This window comes from Scomber japonicus, chromosome 6 (genome assembly GCF_027409825.1).
Source record: "Scomber japonicus isolate fScoJap1 chromosome 6, fScoJap1.pri, whole genome shotgun sequence".
Taxonomy (NCBI): Eukaryota; Metazoa; Chordata; class Actinopteri; order Scombriformes; family Scombridae; genus Scomber; species Scomber japonicus.
This window is the reverse complement of record NC_070583.1, coordinates 32407928-32432905: the sequence shown is the minus strand read 5'-3', so window position 1 is coordinate 32432905 and position 24978 is coordinate 32407928. Positions and strand designations below refer to the sequence as shown.

At 41.5% G+C, this 24978-nt stretch overlaps 2 protein-coding genes across 2 annotated transcripts in view; both read right to left on the bottom strand.

Annotated features, from left to right (window-relative positions):
- The window catches only part of LOC128360907 (arf-GAP with Rho-GAP domain, ANK repeat and PH domain-containing protein 1), a 59068-nt gene extending 44243 nt beyond the window's left edge, over positions 1–14825 (bottom strand). The window contains 2 exon segments of the mRNA XM_053321461.1: positions 2652–3803; positions 14709–14825. Coding sequence (XP_053177436.1) covers positions 2652–3745 — 1094 coding nt within the window. The 5' untranslated portion in view covers positions 3746–3803; positions 14709–14825.
- A 5056-nt stretch (positions 14826–19881) lies between these two features.
- The window catches only part of stard10 (StAR-related lipid transfer (START) domain containing 10), an 18897-nt gene continuing 13800 nt past the window's right edge, over positions 19882–24978 (bottom strand). The window contains exons 4-6 of the mRNA XM_053321556.1: positions 23370–23487; positions 22635–22687; positions 19882–20839 (exon numbers count right to left, since the gene is read on the bottom strand). Of these exons, the coding sequence (XP_053177531.1) occupies positions 20633–20839; positions 22635–22687; positions 23370–23487 (378 nt within the window). The 3' untranslated portion in view covers positions 19882–20632. The remainder of the gene's footprint in view (positions 20840–22634; positions 22688–23369; positions 23488–24978) is intronic.

Here is a 24978-nt window from a genome sequence, read left to right as displayed (position 1 = left end):
TATTGCTTGTACTGGTCACAAGGCAATGCTAGTAGTTTGGTACACAAGATCAGCAGTTTCTTTCTTAGGGATCACCTGATTTCAACGACAGCTAAACAAGCTAGCGATGCCTTTGCAAAATCCCATCCTATTTGTTTTGTACGCTCCACAGACTTTCAGATAACAGAACAAACACATAGACCTGTCTCTAAACTCATACAGGACAGACCAGTATATATCTAATCTCACTCAGGATCATTAAAACATGAAGCTACTTTACTCCAGCCAAATTAAACCCAATCTACATAGCTTTCTATTTCTTGAAAATACAGAAAACGTGAACACCGCAAAAAAAAGAGTAAAGCTTCCTTGTTTTGAACGTAAGTGAGAGTGATAGGAAGAAGAGAGAGAGAGAGTACAAGTATACACTTAGAAGAGACATGTAGAAATGTGATAGTAGTCCCGATGTTACCTGTTCTGACATGTTCAAAAGGAGTCCTCTTCCATCATGATACAACAATCGTAAAAAAACACACATTGGAGGAGATGAGGGGGAGGGTAGTAGGAGGAAATGACCAGTCAAAGAAGATGGGAGGAGGCAAAAAAACACACACACACACAAAAAAAAAAAAACACGCTAAAAAGGAAACTGGAGAGCAGCGAGAGAGAGAGAGAGAGAGAGTGTGAATGTGTGCTGACAGAAGCAAGAAGACGGCTCGATGCTTTCTATCTTCCTCTCTGTTTGTTTCTCACTCTATCATTCTTTCAGTGCCACCCAAAAGTAACAGACGAAGGGAGGATTTTTTTTTTTTAAACCGTTCTGTGTTTTGTTCTCCATTGTAACTTCCTCCCTCTTTTCTACAGCTAATTTCCCTTTAAAAGAAAGTCAGAGACAACATGTATGTGTTACTCGTAACAGAACCGGTCCACTGCGGCTATAGCGGTTTCTTTTTTTCTGTTTCATCTTCACTGATGACGACAAAACACAAGGGGAGAGATAGGAGGGAAAAAATAGCACCTAGAGGCCTTGTTGTGTGTCACCATCACCAGGAACTACACAAACACACACACACACACACACACACACACACACAAACACACAAACACACACACACAGACATATAACAAGAATTAATGCTACAGTTTAGTCTCATCAGTGTTAAAAGGGAAAAATGTGTAACCTCTTAAAAACAAGCAAAAAACATTAATGTGCACAAGTGGCTGCAAAAAAAAAAAAAAAAAAAAAAAAAGTGTGTTAAGTGTGCTGGTATAGTTCAACAGGAGTTTCAGGAAGTGTTTAATTTTAATTTCAGGAAGTGTTTGATGCACCAGTAACTATTTTGTTTTTTGCACCCAAGTAGAAAATAGGTGCATTTCCCCATTTTGTCCACTAGATGGCAGTGCTCTTCTAAACACTAACACAATCCCCACAGGTGAGACATTGTTGATCATTTCCTATCATTGAAATTTCAGACACACACAGACACACAGACACACACACACACACACACACACACACACACACACACACACACACAGACAATTATAGTTACATCATTGTTTATTATTATGCCATCAATGTAACACCCCAACACTCTCAGAGGAACAGTGTATTACTAAAACTCACTTATTAAATAAATAGCCTTTAACTTGACGGTAGAAGGATGAGCCCATGTTACAGTATAGAAGGAGGGAAGCTATCTAAAGTTATCCTGTTATATATATTTTTTTTTTTCTCTAAAGTGCTGCGACTGCTGTCAGGGAATGTGAGAGAGATCCATATATACTGTAAATATAACACACAGGGATTTTAGTGTTGGGATTTCTTAAAGTCCGGGTTAAAAACATTTCTCTTTTCATGTGCTTATGATTGAGCTCTTTTAAAGCACATTTTAACCTATCATTTGAACAGTATGTCCTTTTAATGCAACTCATTTTAGTTCAAGGGCCACATACAGCTATATTTGATCTCACATGGGCTGGACCATTACAATCCACTGCATAATAACCTTAAAAAATAAACTTTTCTATTATAAAACATCTTTTCACAAAACAGATTGAACATGCCTTAAGATGCCTTAAAAAAGATTAGATAAGTCGTCCCAAATGTGCACTGTACATTATTTTTACAGTTACCCTGGAAAGAGATACTGATAAAATGTGTCCTTAAAATCTGAATCACGTTGCAAGGCCGTTATCTCAAGTTTATCATCCACATAAAAGAACAGGAGACTTGACTGAGAATGGAGAGCAAAAATAAGCAAGACCAGAAATGTGTTTGGTTGAAATGTTGGACCAGTGGACCGGAGTGGACCCTTTGCTTGGCCTGTTCTGACTACCCCTGTTTTAATGACTTTAATACAAATCATCATTTTATGCTCTATTTTAGTCTAGTTTTTACTCTTTCTATTTTTCTGTACTTTTGTTTTTATTTTTATTATCATTATTGGGTTTTCTTGTTTTTAATTGTATGTTTTAATGTTTCCAATTTTTACAATTATTGGGTTTTATTTTTATTTTTTAAATTATATGTTTTCCAATTCTTACTGTCAAATGTTTGTTTATATGTAAAGCACATTGAGTTAGCCCTGGGTATGAAACTGCCTTGTGATAGATGAGAAGTTGACACCATGTAGAGCAGAATTAATCTCCATATATTAACATGACCTTACCTGTGAGTGCTGGGAGACTGTACAGGAAACCTCTGTGGGATCGGTGGAGCACCTTTAGGTGTCACCCCTACTTTAGGAGGGAGAGGTGGAGCATTTATGTCTTCACTGGGAGAGGCAATAGGGGAGACGGGTGAAGCTTTTCGACCTCCATCGCTACCCGAATGTCGGGCGGGCGGCTGTATGTTTAATGTCTGAGGCCGAGTTTGGGAGGAAGTGAGGTTCGGGGGCTGGAGAGGTGCTTCTGTTGGGGTTTGTACAGGGGTGCTGATGGGGGTGGAAGTCTGGGACACGGACCTACTCGGTACAGCAGGGGCTTCAACTGCATGCCTGGCCTGTTTAGGTGAGGGAGGGGTTCGAGCAGGAGGTGTGGGGCTCAGAGCAGTGGTGAAGCGCTGTGGGGGGCAGTTCAGGGTGCTTCGCGGGGGGACTGGGGGTAAAGAGGTGTCAGAAGTTGGAGAAGTAAGTGGAATGGGTGGAGACTCCACTGGAGCACTAGCGCGATACCTTGTCCTCTCTTTAGGCACAGGCCTCTCCCTGTCTCCATCTTCTCCTCCATCTCTCTCTTCTGCTTTTTCTCGTCTAGGTACTGCTGGTATTTTCTCAGGAAGCGGCTTCTGATCTCCTTCTCCGCTTTCCTCTTTCATCTTGGACACCTGTCTCTCCTTGGGAACCGGTTTTTCTCTTTCTCTGGGTACAGGTTTCGGTGTCTCTCCATCTCTTTTCTCACTTTCCTTCAGGACACGTTTTTCCTTTGGGATAGGCACACGTCTGTCTCTCTGCAACCCTTTTGAATGTCCCGTCTCCTCCGATTTCTGATCTCCGTCTGCTCTCTCAGTGTGGTCGAGGTGGGAGTGCGTATCGGGTTGTGTTGCGGTGTGTGCATCACGGTTAACCTGTGTTTTGTTCAGGCTGGCCAGGATACGTCTCTGGTGACCCGGCAGAGTGATGCCCATCCGTTCCAGCTGATCTGGTGTGAGGTTACGACACGCTTGTATCGTTGCCAGCCCGGCACTCTGAAACGCTTCAGAATACTGTTCTAGACGAAGAACACACAACCAGTCGCTCACAGTCGCACAGGGCTCAGACTGAGACATGGCTGATGTGTGTGAGTCCACAGAGACGATGCAGACTTCAGATCATGGCTTATGCAATCTGTGGAAAAGGAGAAAAACATGAATATATTACATGTATCACAAGTTGCACAGATGGCAGATAGCGGATATATATATATATATATTTGATGCCGAAGACCATCTTCTTCCATAGGCATATTTTTATCATGTGAGAGATGACCTACTCACACTTGGAGATTGTGAGATGTGATTGTACGCTTTGCACAGCTAGTAGGAACTCGTCGAAATCATTTTGAAACATTTGTACAGTAGTTTTCATTTCCCTGAAAAAAAAACTGGTATGGTAGAATTCAAGAGGAACAAGTAGAAACATTTCTTTTTGCCTGATTTTAAACTTCAAACGTTGTTTTAGTTCCTTAAAGTGAATCACTGTGTGTCACTCGGGCGTTACTCCAATTTTAGACCAGATGATGAAAAGGACTTCCAACCTACAACACTATGTAGTGATGCAACAGTGCAGTAACTATTTTGCTTCCTGAAACAAAAAACAAATAATTGTGATTGATAAAGGTAATGTTATAAATCCAACAAGTGGACATATTTATAGAGTGTAAACAGCAAAGAGTCAATGTTGTGTTATAAACTGTATTGCCAGGCTGGATGACTCACCTCTGTGAAAAGAGGAAGTTGTGTTAATGTCTTAACAGCAAAACCCCCTAGTCGTTCAGTTATGTGATTAGCAATGTTAGCTTTTCTTATCAGCAATTGTTTGTATGAACTGCTTTAACATCATAAAACAAAGAGTGTAAGATGGTGCATTCAAACAGTGCTCCAGATTAAAGTATATTACATTTCAGAGTGATTTTAGGTCTTAATCTCTTTTTCTACAATGTGTCATACTGTGCACACCAGGCCTCCTGATCCTCAAACATATGTGACCATCTCATGGCTCAACAAACACAAACACAGTTACTCAATTTAAAGATTATTTCTTTCTGAGCAGCCAGCTAACTGTCAGTGCTCTCACACAATCAGCCAACAGACCACTATGGGAGGAAGTGTAATTGACACAACAAACATTAGCACACACACACACACACAGCTTGTTCACACAGGCTGACTAAAATCTTTCTACACCCCTCCAACACACTTCAACGCTGCATACGTGGATTCAAGATCAGCTTCTTACAACCCCCCTCTCCCCCCCACATTGTAGCATCAGCGCTAGGTTTTCTAATGCAACACGTCTTAGGATCTGAATAAAGTATTATGACATAGTCCAAACTGTCCAAGTAGGAACATTTCTTCCTGTAGTCCTCACATGCAATGACAAGGCTTGATAAGCAAAGGCAGTGCTGGCTCCCTGCGTCTACGTAAGCAATCGCTAAATAACGTCTGCTGGGATGCATAAACTGGAACTGTCACAGAAATCTACAAAAGCGAATTCTGACAGAGCGATAAGTTTACATCATACCTCTGAAAGTTATTTTATTACTGTCAGATTCACAAATCACCCACTGCTATCACATTTCATGTCTCTGCCTAGTACTATTGCCCACAGAGGAAGCTGTTTATTTCCAAGACGAGAGCCACAAACACAAACATTGTGTAATGTGGAAATGTCTGATGCCTTTGATGGATGTGATAAATGCCTGAGAGAAAAATGATACATGTAAAAGTTGTTTTTGTTCATGTTCAGCTCATGCTAATAAGCCTCACATCCTGCTGGAGAGCTACATCTATGTGTGTATTTATAGCTGGTAATCTGCAGGTAAATCTGTTTTTTTTAAGCAAATGTACTTACTCTGAGCATCACAAGTCAACAGCAGACAAATGACAGGACAGGAAGGTGCAGAATGAGAAAACTACAACCTGCACTATCCTGGTCCAAGAAATAGCACTCACCAGTATGTGTAAATGTGTTGAAATGACTGCATTGCATTTCCTGTCAAAGGTTTCTTCAAACGGGGCAGAGAGATCACAGGGCAGAGGGACAGTGCGAGTCTTGCTCTCTTGACTCCGTAACATACAGTTCCTATTTTTGAATTGAGGAACTTAGAAAAGCCTTCATGTGATGGATTACAGTCTGATTGGTCTCTAGCCGTCACTGGACTGTTACTCATAAACCATAGACAGTGGGGACGTAGCGAGGGGTGATGTCACCCATCGGTGTGCCTGTTCGGTTTCCGGTCAGGACCTTCCACATAAGGACAGCAGGGGTGTTTCCTCTCACACTCTGAGAGTCAACCAAAGCCAATACTAACTTACAGATGAGTAAAACGATGCAGACTTCAGTCACAGGTGTCAATCAACGCCCCCACAGCAGACGTCAGAGCTACTATTTGTGTCTACTTCTTATTAACAGAGCAGTAATTCCCAAACTGACCACAAGCACAACTATCAGACGGCCTAAACCGACCACAACAAACTAAAAAATGTACTGACTTTGCATTTCAACAGAGAAGTTGACTTTTTTTGGGATAGGAGTCCATTTGGAGCTAGCATGTAGCGGCCATCAGTGTTATTGGTATATTAGTATATTAGTATATTGTTGCCTTATGTCATAAACTAAACACACAGAGTCAGAATTTCTCTCTACAGCACTTAAAATCAGCTTTGTGTGTTTCTTGTTTGTGTGTATTTGTGTGTATGTGTGTGTGTTGTCTATATGGAGCGACACCAAGATGTGCTAAATGCTTCTGCAGAGGGGTGAGAAAAGCAAAGGAACACAGTAGTTCAGTTAGAATAACATAAAGTACAGTCTGTCTGTTTTATAATTGAAGATAATGTCGAAATATATTCAAAGTGTGTCAAGATAAAAGCATATCAGATCATCTTTGTGCCTCCGTAATGTAAAGCAGATCACAGCTAATGAAATGTTTTTTTTTAAAAAGGTGATAAAAACATGATGGCATCCAGACTAGTAGTAATATAGTAGAGAAACTCACAAACTGAGGTCAATGGCATTAATAGTGAGCAGCTACAAGTACGTGTCATCACAATACTGGAGGATGACACCAAGGAGATACAGCTGTAGACCCAGAGACAGGACTTCACATAATGAAGAAGGAAACCACACTGACACGATAGACCCAGGCAGCGTGAAGAAACTAGTGTCTGAAAATAGCTCAGTGCATGAACGTAGCGGATAACAGCTTCTCGTTCCACGCACACATCAGCATGTCATTATTGTAGTATATAGGGTTTCCATAGTTACGACAGCACAGTATAAAACAAACCTAAAATGTGTTATTAATCATGAGGCATAACCAGTGTTGAGTGTTTTATAACTTTATAACCAAAATGAACACACACCTTAAGTTTCTGTTGGCAAAAAATAAAAGGTCCAGTCTGCACTTTTATGCCCCCCGTCTTTTGGTTGACTTGACCCCTGAATTAGGATTTCTGCCTCTATGATATTTAACCGTCCAGCTTTACGTTGCACCTGTCCTGACTACAAACCCAAGAGTGAGAGTAGAAAATGTGCTGGTGATCGGTTGGCTACCTAAGATAAAAGTCATAGACACAACATGGAGATGGCAATCATCCACTTCCTGTCTTCATGCAGAGTGAGGGTAAACACGACCTGGACCTGTGTCTGTACTAGAGATGAAATTGATCTTATCAGCTGACTGTTGGCAAGACAGCAAACGAGCACATTTCCAAACAAATGTCAACATGTTTCCTTTAAAACAGCTTAAAAAGTTTTCAGAGAGCAGCAGGTGCTTCGTAAAAGTAAAATCTGTACGTTCGGTGTTCATCAATCCCCCCCGACATCCATTTTTTTCTTTGGCTTTTATTTCATTTTCTGCACTTTTCAACCCGTGCTTTTGCTCTCTGTGAATTTCAATACATTTATCTCTAAGCTCTCTCTTGCTCTCTGTTCATCTCTCGCTCCCTCCCTCCCACTCAGAGAGCTGCCAATAACAGGGTCTCTGTGCTGCCTTCACAATGGAGCATTCTGTTGCCCGGGCAAGTATACACACACACACACACACAAACACACACACACACAAACACACACACACGAAGGAAGGAAACACATGGTAGGGGCCCACTGTTGAGTCTAGTCACACACTCTTAAAGCAAGTGATCACCTAATAATATTGTGTGTGTGTGTGTGTGTGTGTGTGTGTGTGTGTGTGTGTGTGTGTGTGTGTGTGTGGGTGATGGGGGGGATAGAGGGGGGTGACTCAGGAATAATGTTTCAGGCCTCATATCACCTTTTAATTAATCTCACACACACACACACACACACACACACACACACACACACACACACACACACGGATGGCCGAAGTGTGACATTTTCTTTCTGTTTGCACTGTCGTCAAATTGAACCGTGCTCACTGCCGTCTCCTCTGCTTTAACGAGACAACGTGCGGAGGATCAGGTTCATTAAACGTGTCCTGTTACATCCACTTGCTTTGTCATGGTAGCTATTAAGGTTTCGAAATCAGATAAATTTGGCATAACACATTATAATAAGACATCAGCTGCAACTTCGCACATTATCGACACCGAAACCGTGTCCACCCCTCACCCCCCGCTCCCCCCTTTGCTACATACAAAAAAAGTGATAAAGCTATAGCACAGTAGCATGTATGGTTCAAAGAAACCACAATAGCCTCAGAGTTTGCGACCACGTTTGAACTTCTCGAGAACAGGCGTCAACCAGAACTTTGTCCTAGCCTCAGTTCACATTGGTCTTACTTTCTCTTCACACTGAGCTCTATTCTTATTGAACAGCAGGACGCTTCACACATTCATATTTCTATATATTGCTTAATGCCTACCTGCAGCTTGGGTTTTAATGTGTGCAATATTCAAAGATGTAGCATGAAGTAGCCCAAATGCACTTAGTCTTTAAAGATGTTAGAGCAGTGTTTCATATTGAGCCCCCCCCCACCCCACCCCACCCGTTGCTCTGATCGCCTCCAGTTAACTTGCCAGCGCTGAACGGTATTTAACGTTTGTCATGTATAAAAGATACTCATCACCTAACTGAGGTCACCGATCGCAGCTAAATCACACTAAAGAGGGTGATTATTAACCATGTTATATTTTAATGTAGGTAATAAAAAGATAAAAGTAAAAGATATGTAAAACTAATTATTATCATCAGCCCAAAATATTAATATTTAGATACACACACACACCTGCCAAAACAAATATTGACTTCTTTGGTGCCAGAAACACAGTAAATTGTGTAGAGATATTATAACAACTATATGACTGATAGACTGTAAGAAAATGTGGACTTTGGTCGGCCAACACATACAACACATACCACACACACACACACACACACACACACACACACACACACATACACACAGGTAGTTATGTTGTAAATTAAAAACCATAAAACTATAAAGTGGTAAATGTATTTCTCATGTCTGGTCTCTAATAACAAAAAGGAAGGTACACAATATCTCCTGCTGATATTCTGGATAATTTAGTCTAATTAATGCTTAACACTTTTTTTAAATGGTGCTGAATGGTGATAATGATATGATAACATGTACTTTACTGGTCTATTTTAATTCTGAGCTCCTCTAAAGAAAAGTGAGTAGACTTAAGTTCAGCTGTTTTAAAGATCACTACTCTGCACCACTCCCCTGGCTCTCGAGGGGGAAATGATCCAAAACAAGCTAGAATTTCCTCTCGACCATTTCTCACAAGGGTGAAGGAGGAGGAAAATGTTTTCGATTAAATGCCATCATGACGCGGAGCACATACTAACGGAGCAGGAATGTGGAGAATTCAAAACCTAGCTTCTGACTGGTTCCACATACGGGACACACGTGGAAAGAAAACGTCCTCTCTCATTCTTAGAGGATTAATGAGCTAGAGTTTTTCTTCTTTTCTAAAAAATCAGTAGTAAAGAAGGGTTAAAAGATCGTTATGTAAGAGTGACTTAACATCTTTATGTGTCAAAATCGTACGTATGATCCAAGCAATCAATGTGTCTATATGTGTGTCTAACCCATTTCCTTTCTACTTAAAGGCAATGTAGCTTAATTCTAGGTATCTTTCATTTAAATGTTGCTATGTATTGCTTCGTCACAGTTGTTAAACCTCATTAAGCAGCGTGAACAGAGACCTTTGTTGCTAATCACCCAACAAAAAAAAAAGAAAAAGAACATCAAGTGCACCAGTCAAAAATCAGCATTAGGTTTCAAAAATCCAGTATCAGTGAGGCTCAACTACTTCAGCATTCATCTGCAGTCATGTGTCCTGCACCTGCATGATGAATATAAAGTAAGTCAAATATTTATTCTACATGATGTTCACAATCCTAACTCTGTGTCATTAAGTGCTGGGAACTTGCTGGCTGGTGTACAGGAGATTTATCATTTTCTTTTCTGGGAAAGTCATGGACCTGCTGTGTTCCCCATATTTCAGCATTCACATAACTTTACATTGACTCACTACAGTATATGTGCACCTTTGGGACCAGCAGCTGGGTAATTGATCTTTTTATTATTTTTATTATTTTAATTATTTTAATTAGGCCCTCAGATGTCAAACAAGGTGGTGTCCTTATAAGGACTGCTGAAAACACACAAACACACACACTGACCGTGACTCACATACCCACCACTAGACACACTGCTGCTTTCAGACCACTTTCAATTAGAGCTGAATAGTGACTCAGTCCTGCCAGTAAAGAAACGCATCTGAACAATGTCCTCCAGTGACCGAGTCCGTGTGTCAGCTAGAGACGCAGGCCTCAAACTTTTCAGGGTGCAACATTTCACGGGAGGATGTCTTTATGTTTCTACTGACCACCTCATCTGAACTAGTGCACACACATCCTACACAGTCATCGGCCTGTGACCAAAAACAATGTTTTGACTTGAGTGAGTGTGGGTTGTTTCACCATCAACTATCAGCTATGTCAGCTATTATAACAAGTACAAACTTACATCAGAATAAGTGTGAACTGTCCGCCCCCCCCCCTTTGCTGTCTCAAAGCACAAATATATGTTCAGGATAATGATGGAGGATTTGCACACATTCATCCTTTTCATTATGCCCATTTTTGATTATTACTTTTCCAAAAGGTTTAACACGTCACAGCCAACTAAAACTATAGTCTCCAGAATGGTAACTGGGAGTGTGTCTCACAGAGATTATGTAAACACAATAAACATGGGTGGAAGATGCTGAAGAACCCCAAGTCTACAATCTTTGAAAAGATGGTTGTTTACTTCGCTTTCAGAATCAATTTAGCTTCTTTGTAAAATGATCATCAAAAAATCTCTTGTACACATAGACTGTATAGAAGAAACGGACGTAACATCTGTGACGTCACCCATTTGCTCGGAAGCCAACAGTTTCGCATTTGGACAGAGCCATCTTGAAAATTTCAGGTGCATGCTGGGAAAAATAAGAACACGGATTCAACTTATATGGGCATGAGGCGGGGTCATGGGCGGAGTGGGGAGGTTGCGATAGGCTGTAAGGGCTGGATCTCGAGGACATTGGGCAATCAACCTGTCAATCAGGACGTAGCCACGCCCTAATGCATACCCTGCTTTATCGTCAAATATAAAATCAGGGAGGCCAAAATGTCCCAAATGAACATCATACTGCATTGAAGAAGGCTTTAAACTAGCGATTGAGACCATGAACACATTTTGAAAACGTTTACTGAGGTTAGAAATCAAGTGAGAAGTTGGTGAATTCTCCATTGACTTGTATAGAGACGGAAGCCCTTTTGACATCAAAACAGTCGCCCCCTGGTGGCCTTTTGACAGAATGCAGTTCTTAGTTACTTCTGCGTTGGCCTCATTTCAGAGGATCGGAACTCCCCGCTTGCTTGTACACCTGAGAAGTCTTGTTTGGCGGAGTGAACACACATTAAAAAGGAAAAGGAGAACACCCACACACACTCTGCGGTTGCTCAATGAAGATACTTTTTTAATAAACACAACATTTCAGTCACTGACCTGCTTCAGGTACATGCTGACAAATGGAAGTGTACATCTTAAAAAGAAAAAGGCGGGTAAGATTATTAGCAAAAAACAAACAAACAAAAAAAAACCTTCCTCCATCAAGCTAACCTCATGTTCACCAGAGGCACAAACCCTTCCCCGCAACGTCTCATGCTGAAATAATGTACAGTTTTGAGGTACAATTTGTCAAACCTCAGCTTGATGTCATTATAGTCACAACCCCCTATTTATCACTTCTTGCTCAATCGCATACATTTTTAGCCATGCTGCAGGATGTGTCTCTTGAATCACAAAGATACTCCTCCTCTAACCTCATTACGGAGTGATTCAGTGACGAGTAACCATGTGAGTGTATGAGGCAGACAAAGAGAAGGACAAAGAGAGAAAAATGGACAGGAAAGTGGTAGACACAAGAGAAAGACAGACAGGCACACACAGACGACGCTTTCAGCTGCAATTTGATGTCAACGACTGATAAATAATTCAGGACAAGCTTGTATCCTCAGCTGAAGTACAATCTCAATCAACAATGTGAACTTGAATCGACTCAACTTTGCATTGTGTGGCTCTCACGCTGTCAGACACAGAAATCTTGGGGTTTAGTTGAAAGAGATATTTTACATCTGTCCCTTGATACACAACGTCCTGCAACACTACATTATTTGTATCTCAGTGTGCATTTGAACAGACAGTAACTGGCATTTGCATTTTCCACTACGGGACAAAACAAGGTCAGCAGGGCCTTGATGCTATTTCTGTCACTTCCCACAGAATAACATGATGCGAGCGCTTTTATGTGTGGCTCTCTAAAATGATGAACAGTGTCTTTTCAAACCTGGAACTTGTTTCTTGCTGTGCACACATTAACAAGTCCCTTGACCAGCAGATAAAACCACTGAGTAACACTGACTACATTCGTGTGAACGTGGGAACAGACTGCTTACTCAGAACAGACAGCAGATCATTTCCATGTTATGGTTCAAGTGCTGCTGCTGCGCCGAAGAACTGAAGTGTTTGTAAAATCTTGTATACCTCAATGTTAAGGGTCTACCGAGCAAGGTAATCATGCAAAATGCACTCCATTTTAAGGCTTTTTACCCACTTGCAAATGTTCTTCGTCTGCGACTATGCTTCACAAGAGAGCATGGTTGAACTGGAAAGGAAATAATCAAAAGGAAAAAAAAACAAAAAAAAGTTTCCACTTATCTTAATATCTTATCTGATAACATATTCAAACAGTTTCACTACTGATCACACCCTATCCCCCCTTGTATGAATTTGAAAAAAAATTGCACATGTAAGCACTGTTATATAAAAAGCAGGAACAAGTGGCTGAAAATGGTGGGTCTGACTGAACTACTGTAGACTGTACTTGTTGAACTAAAGTCAACCTGGCATAAGGATTTTAGTAGGCTAGTCAATTACTTTTTTGACATTTTGAGGTGGACTTACTTGCCCTTTCACTGTCTTACAACAAATTCTACTCAAAAACTAAGCTGACAGGTGACCAAAATCATGCTAAAGTCAGTCAGGGAATGATCTAAAAGGTACCACTTTAAGATAAATAAATCTTTAGTCAACATCTGCATTAAAAAACAACACTTTTACATGTTTTTCTGTCATTGTCTAAGTGAGAAGTAGCTTACACTATTCACTTAAATTTTCACTTTCAATTGAGTGGTATTTATAGCAATCATTTCTCATCATTTTGTTACCCTATATGGGATCATTATATTGCATTGCAGATGTTGTTAATGTTTTTTTTATTAAGAAGTAGTTTGACCTACTTTTCCCAAACTATATATTTCTCTTGGGAGTAGCTTTGCCTTTATAGTTAGTTCAACTTCTTCCAGTGTGAAGTCATTGGTATATAGCTTGTAAATCTATGCTGTCAAGAGTAGTTTCCCCAACACTGTGGAAATTAGATGATATCCTTCATAAGAAACAATGTAAAACACACACACACAAGGCACACACTTGTTAAGCCTAAATTAGCACCTGTCCACCTGCTTATTGACAGCTGAGTTCACACATTATAACTTGGCAAACTAGCTACATGATCAACTTTCTTTCCACAGGCAAGGGGACATTGTATAAATCCAGTTGCAAATCGTGATGTAAAGGTCAATTCATGCAAACAAACAGCTTGAAAACAAAGAATTCCAGTGGGGATAAACAATGTCCCTCCGCTTGTGCCTGAGCTGAGATTAACAACCAAACATTTCAAAGAGTTAAACCATGAATTGCAAGTGGATAATTATTTCCTCCTCCTGTTTAAATATTTTTTAAAAGATACTAAAAGCAGAACTTGACTGGAAAATGTGACAAAAAACCTTTTCTATGTGTTTGAATGTTGTTATTTGATTTAAAAATGTTACAACTCAGCTAAAAGTGACCATTAACACCATGGCGACAGGTCAAGCTAACGGTCAAGCGAACGTAACCTAGACAACGCAGTACTCTGTTCGGTGTCTCTGTTGGTAAATTGTTGTCTATTTATTTCAACTGTGCTGCTATGGGAAATAAAATACATCCTGACAGTCCTCCTTCTGTTTAAATATTGCCATGAGATACTAAAAGCAGAACTTGACTCGGTAGTTTGACATAGAAAAACCAAAAAAACAATCTTTTAAATGTGTTTTAATGTTGTATGCTGATTTTTAACTGTTACAGCTCAGCTAAAGATTCATCCTGACAGTCCTTGTCTCTTTAAACATTGTCATAAGATACTAAAAGCAGAATTTGACTCGAAAATTTGACCCAAAAAAAACCTATTTTTAAAATGTTTTAATGTTTTTATTTTTATTTTTATAACTGTTACAACTCAGCTAAAAGTGATCGTTAACACTATGGCGACAGGTCAAGCTAACGGTCAAGCGAACGTAACCTAGACAACACAGTTTCTGTTCGGTGTCTCTGTTGGTAAATTGTTGTCTATTCATTTCAACTGTGCTCTTGCTGTGGGAAATAAAATTCATCCTGACAGGGAAAAGATTCAACAATTTTTCTCGCTCTCTTACCTTTTTCAAACGCTTCGCAAGTGTCCGGTTCACAGAGATACACTGAAGATCGGTGCTGAAAAGTGAAGTTAGCGTCCAACAACTGCGACGCCGAGTAGCGGATAAACACTCTTTTTTTTCTCTCTCACGAATGAAAAGCAGCAACAAACTCAGAAGCAGCCATTAAGAAGCTTAACTAAAGTATATACTCCACTACCGGAAACACCTCTCCAAAATAAATACTCGAGTGCTAATGTAAACGTTCTAAGGTTTTATTTTAACACTAAAGAATGTCACACTTCCGGTTTTACTCTGGCTAATTGTGGCTCTTGACGCAGCAAAAAATGTAAAAAACTTCCGCCTGGCCGTCATGTGACCATTGATACTAACTGGACAGCCCTCTCTGTTTTCATGAAAATGCCCTTTAACCAGCTACGATCCCACTTTCATCTAACTCCACTGGGTCTTTACAGCACACACACACACACACACACACACACACATTCACACACAGACACACACACACTGTAATACACACACACACACTAACAGACAGACTAACACACACACACTAAAACACACTCATAATACACAAAATAAAATGAATGAAAATGTAACTATTAACTCACTTTGGGCTGCATCACACACACACACACACACACACACACACACACACAAACACACACACACACACACACACATACACACACACTAATATCACAGAACACACACCATGTAGACCTAATTTCCACATCAGGGCTTTCTTCAGTCATAAAATAAAAGTAGCCTAGATATAAATGCAAAACTTTTTTTTATTGGGTCAATTCCAATTTCCAAAGCCTGATTTGCATTCACACAGTATCACACACTACATCAATTAAAAACAGGTTAGGTGACTGACTGAAGGAGGCCAAATCAAAAGGCCAAATGAGCAGTCTACAACAAATAGTAATATGTTAACAGTTATAATATTGGAAAACATCGTCACCATGATCAGAAATAAACTTTGAAGAGACATTATTTATGAAAGCCGTGCTGATGTGGCATTCAGAACAGCACTCAATCTAACAATGCTTCATGTTTGTCACTTGTAAAGCCCCACAGGAACCAGAAGAGGGCAATCACACATCAAGATACTGATCGAGAGAGAGAGAGAGAGAGAGAGAGAGAGAGAGAGAGAATTTCTTAAAAAGCACACAACAGTAAATGTAAAGCAGCATTTATAGTAGAAAGGCATCATTGCACAGTGTTGCTTTGCTTGCAGTTTTAGCTACAAGAGTCAGCAAGATGAGAGCAACGGAGAGGGAGGGGGAGAGAGAGAGAGAGAGAGTGAGAGAGAGTGAGAGAGAGAGAGAGAGAGAGAGAGAGAGAGAGAGAGAGAGAGAGAGAGAGAGAGAGAGAGAGAGAGAGAGAGAGAGGGGAGGGGGGGGCTGGGATGCAGTACACTATAGATCAAACTGAAACCCATAAGTTCACAGCAACGCCGTAGTATATCATGATGTACCAGGACTCTCCACACACATGAAACATTAATGCACTAAACATATCCCACTTGTGAGTTTCCACAGATCAACAAAAAAAAAGGGTCACATTTATCATTGTGCTCTGTCGGCTCTTTCATTTTCAGGATGATTACAGAGAGAGCTGAAGAGGAACTGTGGTTATAACTGTGGCCTTTATACGTGCATGTGTGGCGTTATGTGCATGTCTGTATGTATGTGTGTGTGTTGGGTTCCTTCATGTCACAGTCAGAGGGTCTGTTACCCTGAAGACTGGGGTGACTTAGCAATGGTGTTACTCATGTTAGCCTCATGGGGAAAGAGAAAAAAGAGGAGATGAGGAGGCACAAAACAAGGAGTAAAACTTTTAAGAGACAAATGAGAGGAAAATGAAATTAACCCTCCTGTTGTCCTAGAGTCAAGGACGGAAGGGAGGAAGAAAGAAGGAAAGGAGGGAGGAAGGAAGGAAGGAAGGAAGAAGATGAGGGAGGAAGGAAGGAAGGAAGGAAGGAAGAAGAGGGAAGGAAAGGAGGGAGGGAGGAAGGAAAGAAGGAAGGAAGGAGGAAGGAAAGAAAGGGGGAAGGAAGGGAGGAAGGAAGGAAAGAAGGAAAGGAGGGAGGAAGGAAGGAGGGAAGGAAAGAAGGAGGGAGGGAAGGAAAGAAGGAGTGACAGGGAAGGAAGTACAGAAGGAAGGAAGAAAGGGTCAATTTGACCCGGGAGGACGATACGAGGGTTAAAAGATCAACATGTGGCAAAGATGGAGGCTGCAGAGAAGACAATCAAATGGAAATAAATGGTTGAGGGTAAAGGCAAAGCTAAAAGGAGGTGAGGAAGAGAGGTAAAGAACTGAAGTTAAATATCAAAAAGGAGGAGAAAGGGATGGAGGGCAGGGTGAAGGGTGGATGAAAGGTAGGAGAGGAGGAAGATGGGAGAAGAGAAGAGGAGACATAGTGGAATAGAACAAGGGGGGGAATATACATACAGGAGATGGAGGCAGAGGGAGTGGGAGAGGAGGAGGAGGAGAAGGCTAAAGTGAAAAGGAGGTGAGGAAAAACAACAGAGGAAGAGAGAGAAAGAACTGAAGTTAAATATCAAAAGGAGGAGAGGGAGGGGGGGGGCAGGGTGGAGAGTGGAGGGTGGATGAAAGGTAGGAAGATAGGAGAAGATAAGGTAATAGGGCAGAAGAGAAGAGGAGAGGAGACATGGTGGAATAGAGTAAGGGGGAGAATATACATACAGGAGATGGAGGCAGAGGGAGTGGGAGGGGAGGAGAAGAAGAAGAAGAAGAAGAAGAAGAAGAATAAGGAGGAGGAGGAGGAGGAGGTGGGGTTGGTGATGAGTCATCACCCAGCGATCAGCCCTGGTGGGCCGGGCTGCTGTGGGGGTGGCAGTGTGACACATATGCAGAAAACCACACGCGCAGGAGGGATGCTGGCCGTCATGCCGCTTATATGTCTCCTCCTGCTGCGGAGGCGGGTGGAAGACAATGCAGGGATGCCTCTGGGACACACACACACACACACACACACACACACACACACACACACGTAATGATGATGTCCGAGCAAAAGGCCTCATTAAGACTCTGAGGATGGATGGATGGTTTTAAAGCGTAGAAAAGACAGCCGTAGGAAAGAAGAAAGGACAGCGCTACAGTACAGTACATACCACCTTAGGCCTTCTTGCATCTTTCACACATACACACACACAGCAGCGTCTTCCCTTCTTCATTCATACTTTATTAGGTGGTGCAAATGCAGAGGCGGATGTTGCAGAAAGGGGAACATAAAGAACCGGGTAATATGCAGAACACTTTTTTTTTTAAGCTACAGTATGAGGTTACTTTATTATTCTATGTTCCTCTTACTGGGACACTCTTAAGCACAGATACTGAAGCTGCAATGGCTTTAATATAATGTTTCTCAGTGCAGCCTTATTGTATGCAATGTTGCTGTTGAGCGTGTGTGTGAGTGTGTGTGTGTGTGTGTGTGTTTGTGTGTGTGTGTGTGTGTGTGTATCATGTCCTCCAATTAACCCATCACAGAGAGAAAGAGAAAGTGAGTGCAGCTGTATAGTCTAATCCTGCATGTATGGAAGAAAGGGCGGACACCCTGCAATAAGTCACTTCCTCTGTGACATGCAATCTCTCATCCCTCTGTGTGTCTCTCTATACGGTGCTGAGTCGATCTCCAGAGTTGCCATGCCAACAGATTGGGGGGGATTCCTAATTCAGATCCAGGTCATTGTACGCAATTGCAATAATAAAACTAACACACATGCACATTTGCCAGCGGGTGAAAAAGGGTTTATCAATAGTGAGTCTATATATTGTGGTGTTTTCTCTTGTTTTTAATCACGGCAGGGTAGTTTTAAAAATCAATAGTGTTGTGTGTGTGTGTGTGTGTGTGTGTGTGTGTGTGTGTGTGTGTGTGTGTGTGTCACTGAAACAACATGTGAATGAGAGCGAATCAGCCAGTTAATCAGGTTAATGATTCTTTTTTTCCAGCACAATCATACAAACCTGCAGGCCATCATTAAAACAAACACACACACACACACACACACACACACACACACACACACACACACACACACACACCAACGAAGAAGAAACGACTCAAGCCACTGTTTAAATTTGAAAACCTCTGTAGGAATCTGTATTTAATTTTTAAACTCTACATACATTCATACATCTCTCAAATAGAGGAGCAGACAGAACGTGTGAGTGTAAAATCTGTGTTAGAGTGTGTGTGTGTGTGTGTGTGTGTGTGTGTGTGTGTGTGTGTGTGTGTGTGTGTGTGTGTGTGTGTGTGTGTGTGTGTGCATGTTGGGGTTATATTAGGATTTCCAGCTGCCTTCTGTACACCTGCATATTTATCATGTGCTTACAAACTGTGATAAAGACACATAATGAGTGACACAGAGACAACAAGGGGAGAAAGAGAAACTACTGTGAGTGTGTGAAAGCATGTATATGGGGTGCATGAATGTTACATGTGTACACTGGAATGTATAGTATGTTCATTTTTTTTTTTACATACACATTTTGTATAATACATTGTGATAATTTGGGGTTTTGCACTAAGAAGTTTTCCCACTACTTACAGTAGGCTGCGTTCACACTGCAGGCAAATCTGATTCAAATCTGATTTCTAGGCCTGACTGTCCGCACTGTTTTTAGCAAGTGTCCAAAATCGGATTTGGCTCTGTTCAGACTGGGCCACATTAATAACCAATCTGACAGGTTGCCGTGGCAACATTGTCAGAGCGGAGGCGTCATCTAGCGTGTATTGTGTGATGTCATATAACTGCGACAGCGACAGCAACAACAAACCCTCGAGCTTAGCTTGAACCGAGCCATCTCCCCAAAGATTAAGAATTTGGTTTGGTCCTCTGTCCATGGACTGATGTTTATGTCCTCCGTTGCCTCCAGTGATATCACCTAGCAACAACAACTGGAATAAGTCCTCCAGTGATATCACCTAGCAACAACAACTGGAATAAGCTCGGGTCTGGTGTCGCATAGAGTGACGTAGTGTAGAGAGACACCACGGACAGTCAAATTCGATATGAGTGTTTGGAGATGTTCAGACTCAGACACATCTGTCCTAATGAGATCTGAAACTTCCTCCCAAAGGTGGTTTGTATCTGGATCTCATTTATGACTGTTCAGACTTCATAAGAGCCATCCGGTTCCAATCTAGATGGGCTAAAAATCGGATTTTGGCTTGCAGTGTGAACGCAGCCTTAGACTACAGAAACAAGTGTGAGTTAAAGAAGCTCGTATAATTCATTGAAATCCACAGTTATGAATGAATGTGTGTGTGTACTGTCCATAGTCTACATCAAGTTAACATGTAAACATTTCAACAGTAAATCTTAATGAAAATAGATTCGCTATAATAATTTGCATAGCCCCTCCCCCGATTAGAAAACATTGTTAATATACCCTTTAACAGGCATGGAAAAAATAACATTTACAGCCACGTTTCTTCGACTATGATGATATATTAGTTTACTGATAAAAATATGTAGTCTTGCAGCCCCTCATGGGTGTGTGTGTGTGTGTGTGTGTGAGTGCATCTATGTTGCAGATGTTTCTATATTGTATGTAAGTGTTCATACATTATGTAGCGAGTAAGAGACTTGAGTTAGTCGAGTATGTGTTTGTGTCTGTGTGCATGAATGCTTTCATACATGTGACTGATGGTACGGCTGTATATGCACTTGCATGTAGAGTATGTATGCAAGTATACTGTGCATATACAGTTACATGCAGAATGACATACGATGCACGTGTGTCATTATGCATGTGTATCAGCCGCCATGCATGTATTACTGCATTACTGAATCTGTGTGTGCATTAATATATGTGACTCTGCTGTGTGTGTGTGTGTGTGTGTGTGTGTGTGTGTGTGTGTTTGTATGTGTGTGTGTGTGTGTGTGTTAGTCGCTGTCTTCTCTCTCCTGGGTCTCAGCCAGGGAGCTCTCATCAATATTCTCCAGGCTCTCAGCGTGTTGGATGCTGAGCTCGGAGAGTGGGATGCTGGGTAATGTAGTCTGTTCGGGGTAGAGCCAGGGCTTGAATCCAGGGTTGTGTCTCTGCTTCCACTCTGAATACTTCAAACAGGCTTTGTTGATCTTCTTCATTGCCTGAAAAAAAAAGAAAAGAAAAACAATAAATTATCACAAGAGAGACAACGAGAACATTTAGTGTTGCTACTGATCCTCAAACGCTTCAGCCAACAGAGAACAGAGAGGAGAGGATGGTACTCATTGACACAAATTATTTGGACTTAAATGATTTCGAAGGAGAAGGAGAGGACCAAATTAGCACACCAGAGAAAAAAAATGAAGATGGATGAGAGAAAGGATCATTAGCGAAGAGATGGAGATATCTACAGATATTAAAAAACAAGCACAGAGGTACAGAGGGAGATACTGGGAAGGTGATCCTCTGTCAAATCATTCAAATAAACTACCTTCAAACATTTCCAGACATGCAAAAGCAATTAGATGCAAATATGAAACCTCATTCAAACTTATAATTGGTTTTTCAAAAGATACCTTTGATGGTAATAATATATTTTTATGTAGTGCTACATCTTGAATTATGAGAGAATACTAATTTCACACTAAGGAGGAAAACCCTTCTTCTTCTTCTATTTATTGTGTTGCAGTCATCAGCTTTGTTAGTTTCAGAGGGATTTGTACATCTCACTGAGCTGCTGCTGTTTTTCTGACTCTTATCATCAAGGGACTCGTTCATCTCCAGAGAATCTTTGCCCTATTTCAACAAATGTGCACAAGCTCTCACGAAGGCAAACACACACACACACATATATATATACATATATATATATATAGTAAATAGTAAATAGTGTATTAGTGGAATGTGTGGGAGAGATTATATCAGGGGTGTCAAACTCATTTTCATTCAAGGGCCACATACAGTCCAATTTGATCTCATGTGGGCCGCATCACTAAAAAGATGAAAGGAAGGAAGGAAGAGAATACGGGAAGGACAGATGGAAGGAAGAGAAGAGAAGACAAGAAGGAAGGAAGGAAGGAAGAAAGGACGGAAGGAAGGAAGGAAGGAAGGGAAGATCAGAAGCAAGGAATGAAAGATGGAAGGAAGGAATGAAGGAAGGGAAGATCAGAAGGAAGGAAGGAAGAAAGGAAGGAAGGAAGGAAGGAAGAGAAGAAGGACAGATGTAAGGAAGGAAGGAAGGAAGGACAGATGGAAGGAAGAGAAGAGAAGACAAGAAGGAAGGAAGGAAGGAAGGGAAGATCAGAAGGAAGGAATGAAGGAAGGAAGGAAGGAAGGAAGGAAGGAAGGACAGATGGAAGGAAGAGAAGAGAAGACAAGAAGGAAGGAAGGAAGGAAGGAAGAAAGGAATGAAAGATGGAAGGAAGGAATGAAGGAAGGGAAGATCGGAAGGAAGGAAGGAAGGAAGGAAGGAAGGAAGAGAAGAAGGACAGATGTAAGGAAGGAAGGAAGGAAGGAAGGAAGGAAGGAAGGAAGGGAAGATCGGAAGAAAGGAAGGGAAGATCGGAAGAAAGGAATGAAAGATGGAAGGAAGGAATGAAGGAAGGGAAGATCGGAAGGAAGGAAGGAAGGAAGGAAGGAAGGAAGGGAAGATCGGAAGGAAGGAAGGAATGAAGGAAGGAAGGAATGAAGGAAGGAATGAAGCAAGGAAGGAAAGACAGATGGAAGGAAGGAAGAAAGAAAGATAGGAAGGAAGGAAGGAAAAGAGGAAGAAGGGCCAGATTGAACCTCTTGGCGGGCTGGTTCTGGCCCACGGGCCGCATGTTTGACACCCCTGGATGATATGTTTCACAGTAATCATCTTGACGAGCGCTGAGCTGTGTAACAGTAACCTTTATGCACGGCGGCGGTGGATTAACACACACTCAAGGAATCTGTGTTAATCTGCAAATGACTTACGCGAGGAGCGAGGAAGTGGGAAGACTTGTTGACAACCCACTTGGGTAACGAACCTGCAAAAAAAAAAAAGAGAGAGAGAGAGACAGATAAAAGTTAGCAGATGAAAGAAAGAAAGAGTGAAGCACAAGGTGTATGAATGAAAGACAGAGAGAAGAAAGAGAGTAAAAGAGGGATTTAGACTTTGCTTTATTACATGTCATGTCATCCAGGATCAAAGTGAGGATTTGTAACTTACTACTCTCTGCTTCACACACACACACACACCATACACACACACACACACACACAAATACACACACACACACACACACACACAAATACACACACACACACACACACAAACAACAATCAGCACTCACAAGCAAGAGAGTAAAGACGTAAATTAAAGTGAGAATGAGAGGAAAGGATTAATGAATAGAAAAAAGAGGGCAAGATAAAAGAGAGGAGAGGGAAGAGAGGAGAGGAGGAGGGACACAGCCAGAGAGTGAAATAGACTCTGTCCTTCATATGGTTACTATGGTGACTCATTTTGACATAAAGGCAGGGGAATGAATCATTCATTAGAACTTTGAGCATGCGTTAAGCACCAGGGTGAGTATGTGGTGTGTGTGTGTGTGTGTGTGTGTGTGTGTGTGTGTGTGTGTGTGTGTGTGTGTGTGTGTGTGTGTGTGTGTGTGTGTGTGTGTGTGTGTGTGTGTGTGCGCGTGTGTGTGTGTGTGTGTGTGTTATAGTTACCTCGGGGATCTACCTGGGCCATGTAAGTGAGGGTACAGTTGTTTGGTCCCTGGCTCTGGATCATGTAGCCAGTCTGGATGGACACTGCTCGCACCATGTCCTTTTTTGGAGGGTATTTCTGTTGGGACACACACACACACACACACACACACACACACACACACACACAGACACACACACACACACACACACACACACACACACACAGATATATTATTCATTATCACTCTATGCATGTTTCCTGTCAAAGCCGTCCTTGGACAGGATACAGAAGCCCCTAAAGTCTTCAGTCAGTTGCTCAGGATGGGAACGTCAGCTCATTTATGTGTCAGTGTAAATTACTTTTATGGACTCTTCCTAAAGTGAAACTACTTCAGTGAATGCAAACTACACACATACTGTATGCACCTACTGCTTTTTTAAAAGGCAGGACTGTAGAGAGACACAGCATCAGTGACTAGAAATGAAATGCTACAAACTTCCTGTAGCCTTAAACCTCTTCTATATCCAGCTCAGTCCTTTACTTCCTGGTAACCTGCAGATGTAATGATTGACAGACGCTGCCAGAGAAGCTCTTACACTGTGACCTATTAGTGGAGTCACATACTGTAGGAGGGAAGAAATAAAGCATTCATCCAGGGGGGGTCAAACATAAGGCTCGTGGGCCAGAACCGGACCGCCGAGAGGTCCAATCCGGCCCAGTTTCCTTCTTCCTCTTTTCCTTCCTTCCTTACTTCTTTCCTTCCTGTGTTCTTTTCCTTCCTTCTTTCCTTCCATCTGTCTTGCCTTCCTTCCTTCCTTCCTTCCTTCCTTCTTTCCTTCCATCTGTCTTGCCTTCCTTCCTTCCTTCCTTTCTTCCTTCCTTCCTTCTTTCCTTCCATCTGTCTTGCCTTCCTTCCTTCCTTCCTTCTTTCTTTCCTTCCTGTGTTCTTTTCATTCCTTCTTTCCTTCCATCTGTCTTCCCTTCCTTCCTTACTTCTCTCCTTCTATCTGTCTTGCCTTCCTTCCTTCCTTCTTTCCTTCCTGTGTTCTTTTCATTCCTTCTTTCCTTCCATCTGTCTTCCCTTCCTTCCTTCCTTCTTTCCTTCCTGTGTTCTTTTCCTTCCTTCCTTCCTTCCTTCCTTCCTTCCTTCCTTCCTTCCTTCTTTCTTTCCTTCCTGTGTTCTTTTCCTTCCTTCTTTCTTTCCATCTGTCTTCCCTTCCTTCCTTCCTTCTTTCCCTTCCTTCTTGTCTTGTCTTCTCTTCCTTCCATCTGTCCTTCCTTCCTTCCTTCTTCCTCCTTCCTTTCTTTCTTTCCTTCCTTCCTTCTTCTTCCCTCCTTTCTTTCTTTCCTTCCTTCCTTCCTTCCTTCCTTCCTTTCTTCCTTCCTTCCTTTTAATGATGACCCACATTAGATCAAATAGTTCTGTATGTGGCCCTTGAATGAAAATGAGTTTGACACCTCTGCATTAATCTAAAGTTCTCCTCTCATAAAAAAAAAAAAAAAAAAAGGTTCATTGACTGCCGGCTGCTCCGTGTGCTTCTCAGCCCTCCGCAGTGCGCCTGTCCTAATTAGCACAAGCTAACCAGCGCTGTACTTTATCATCATGAATAATAATCATAGATATAT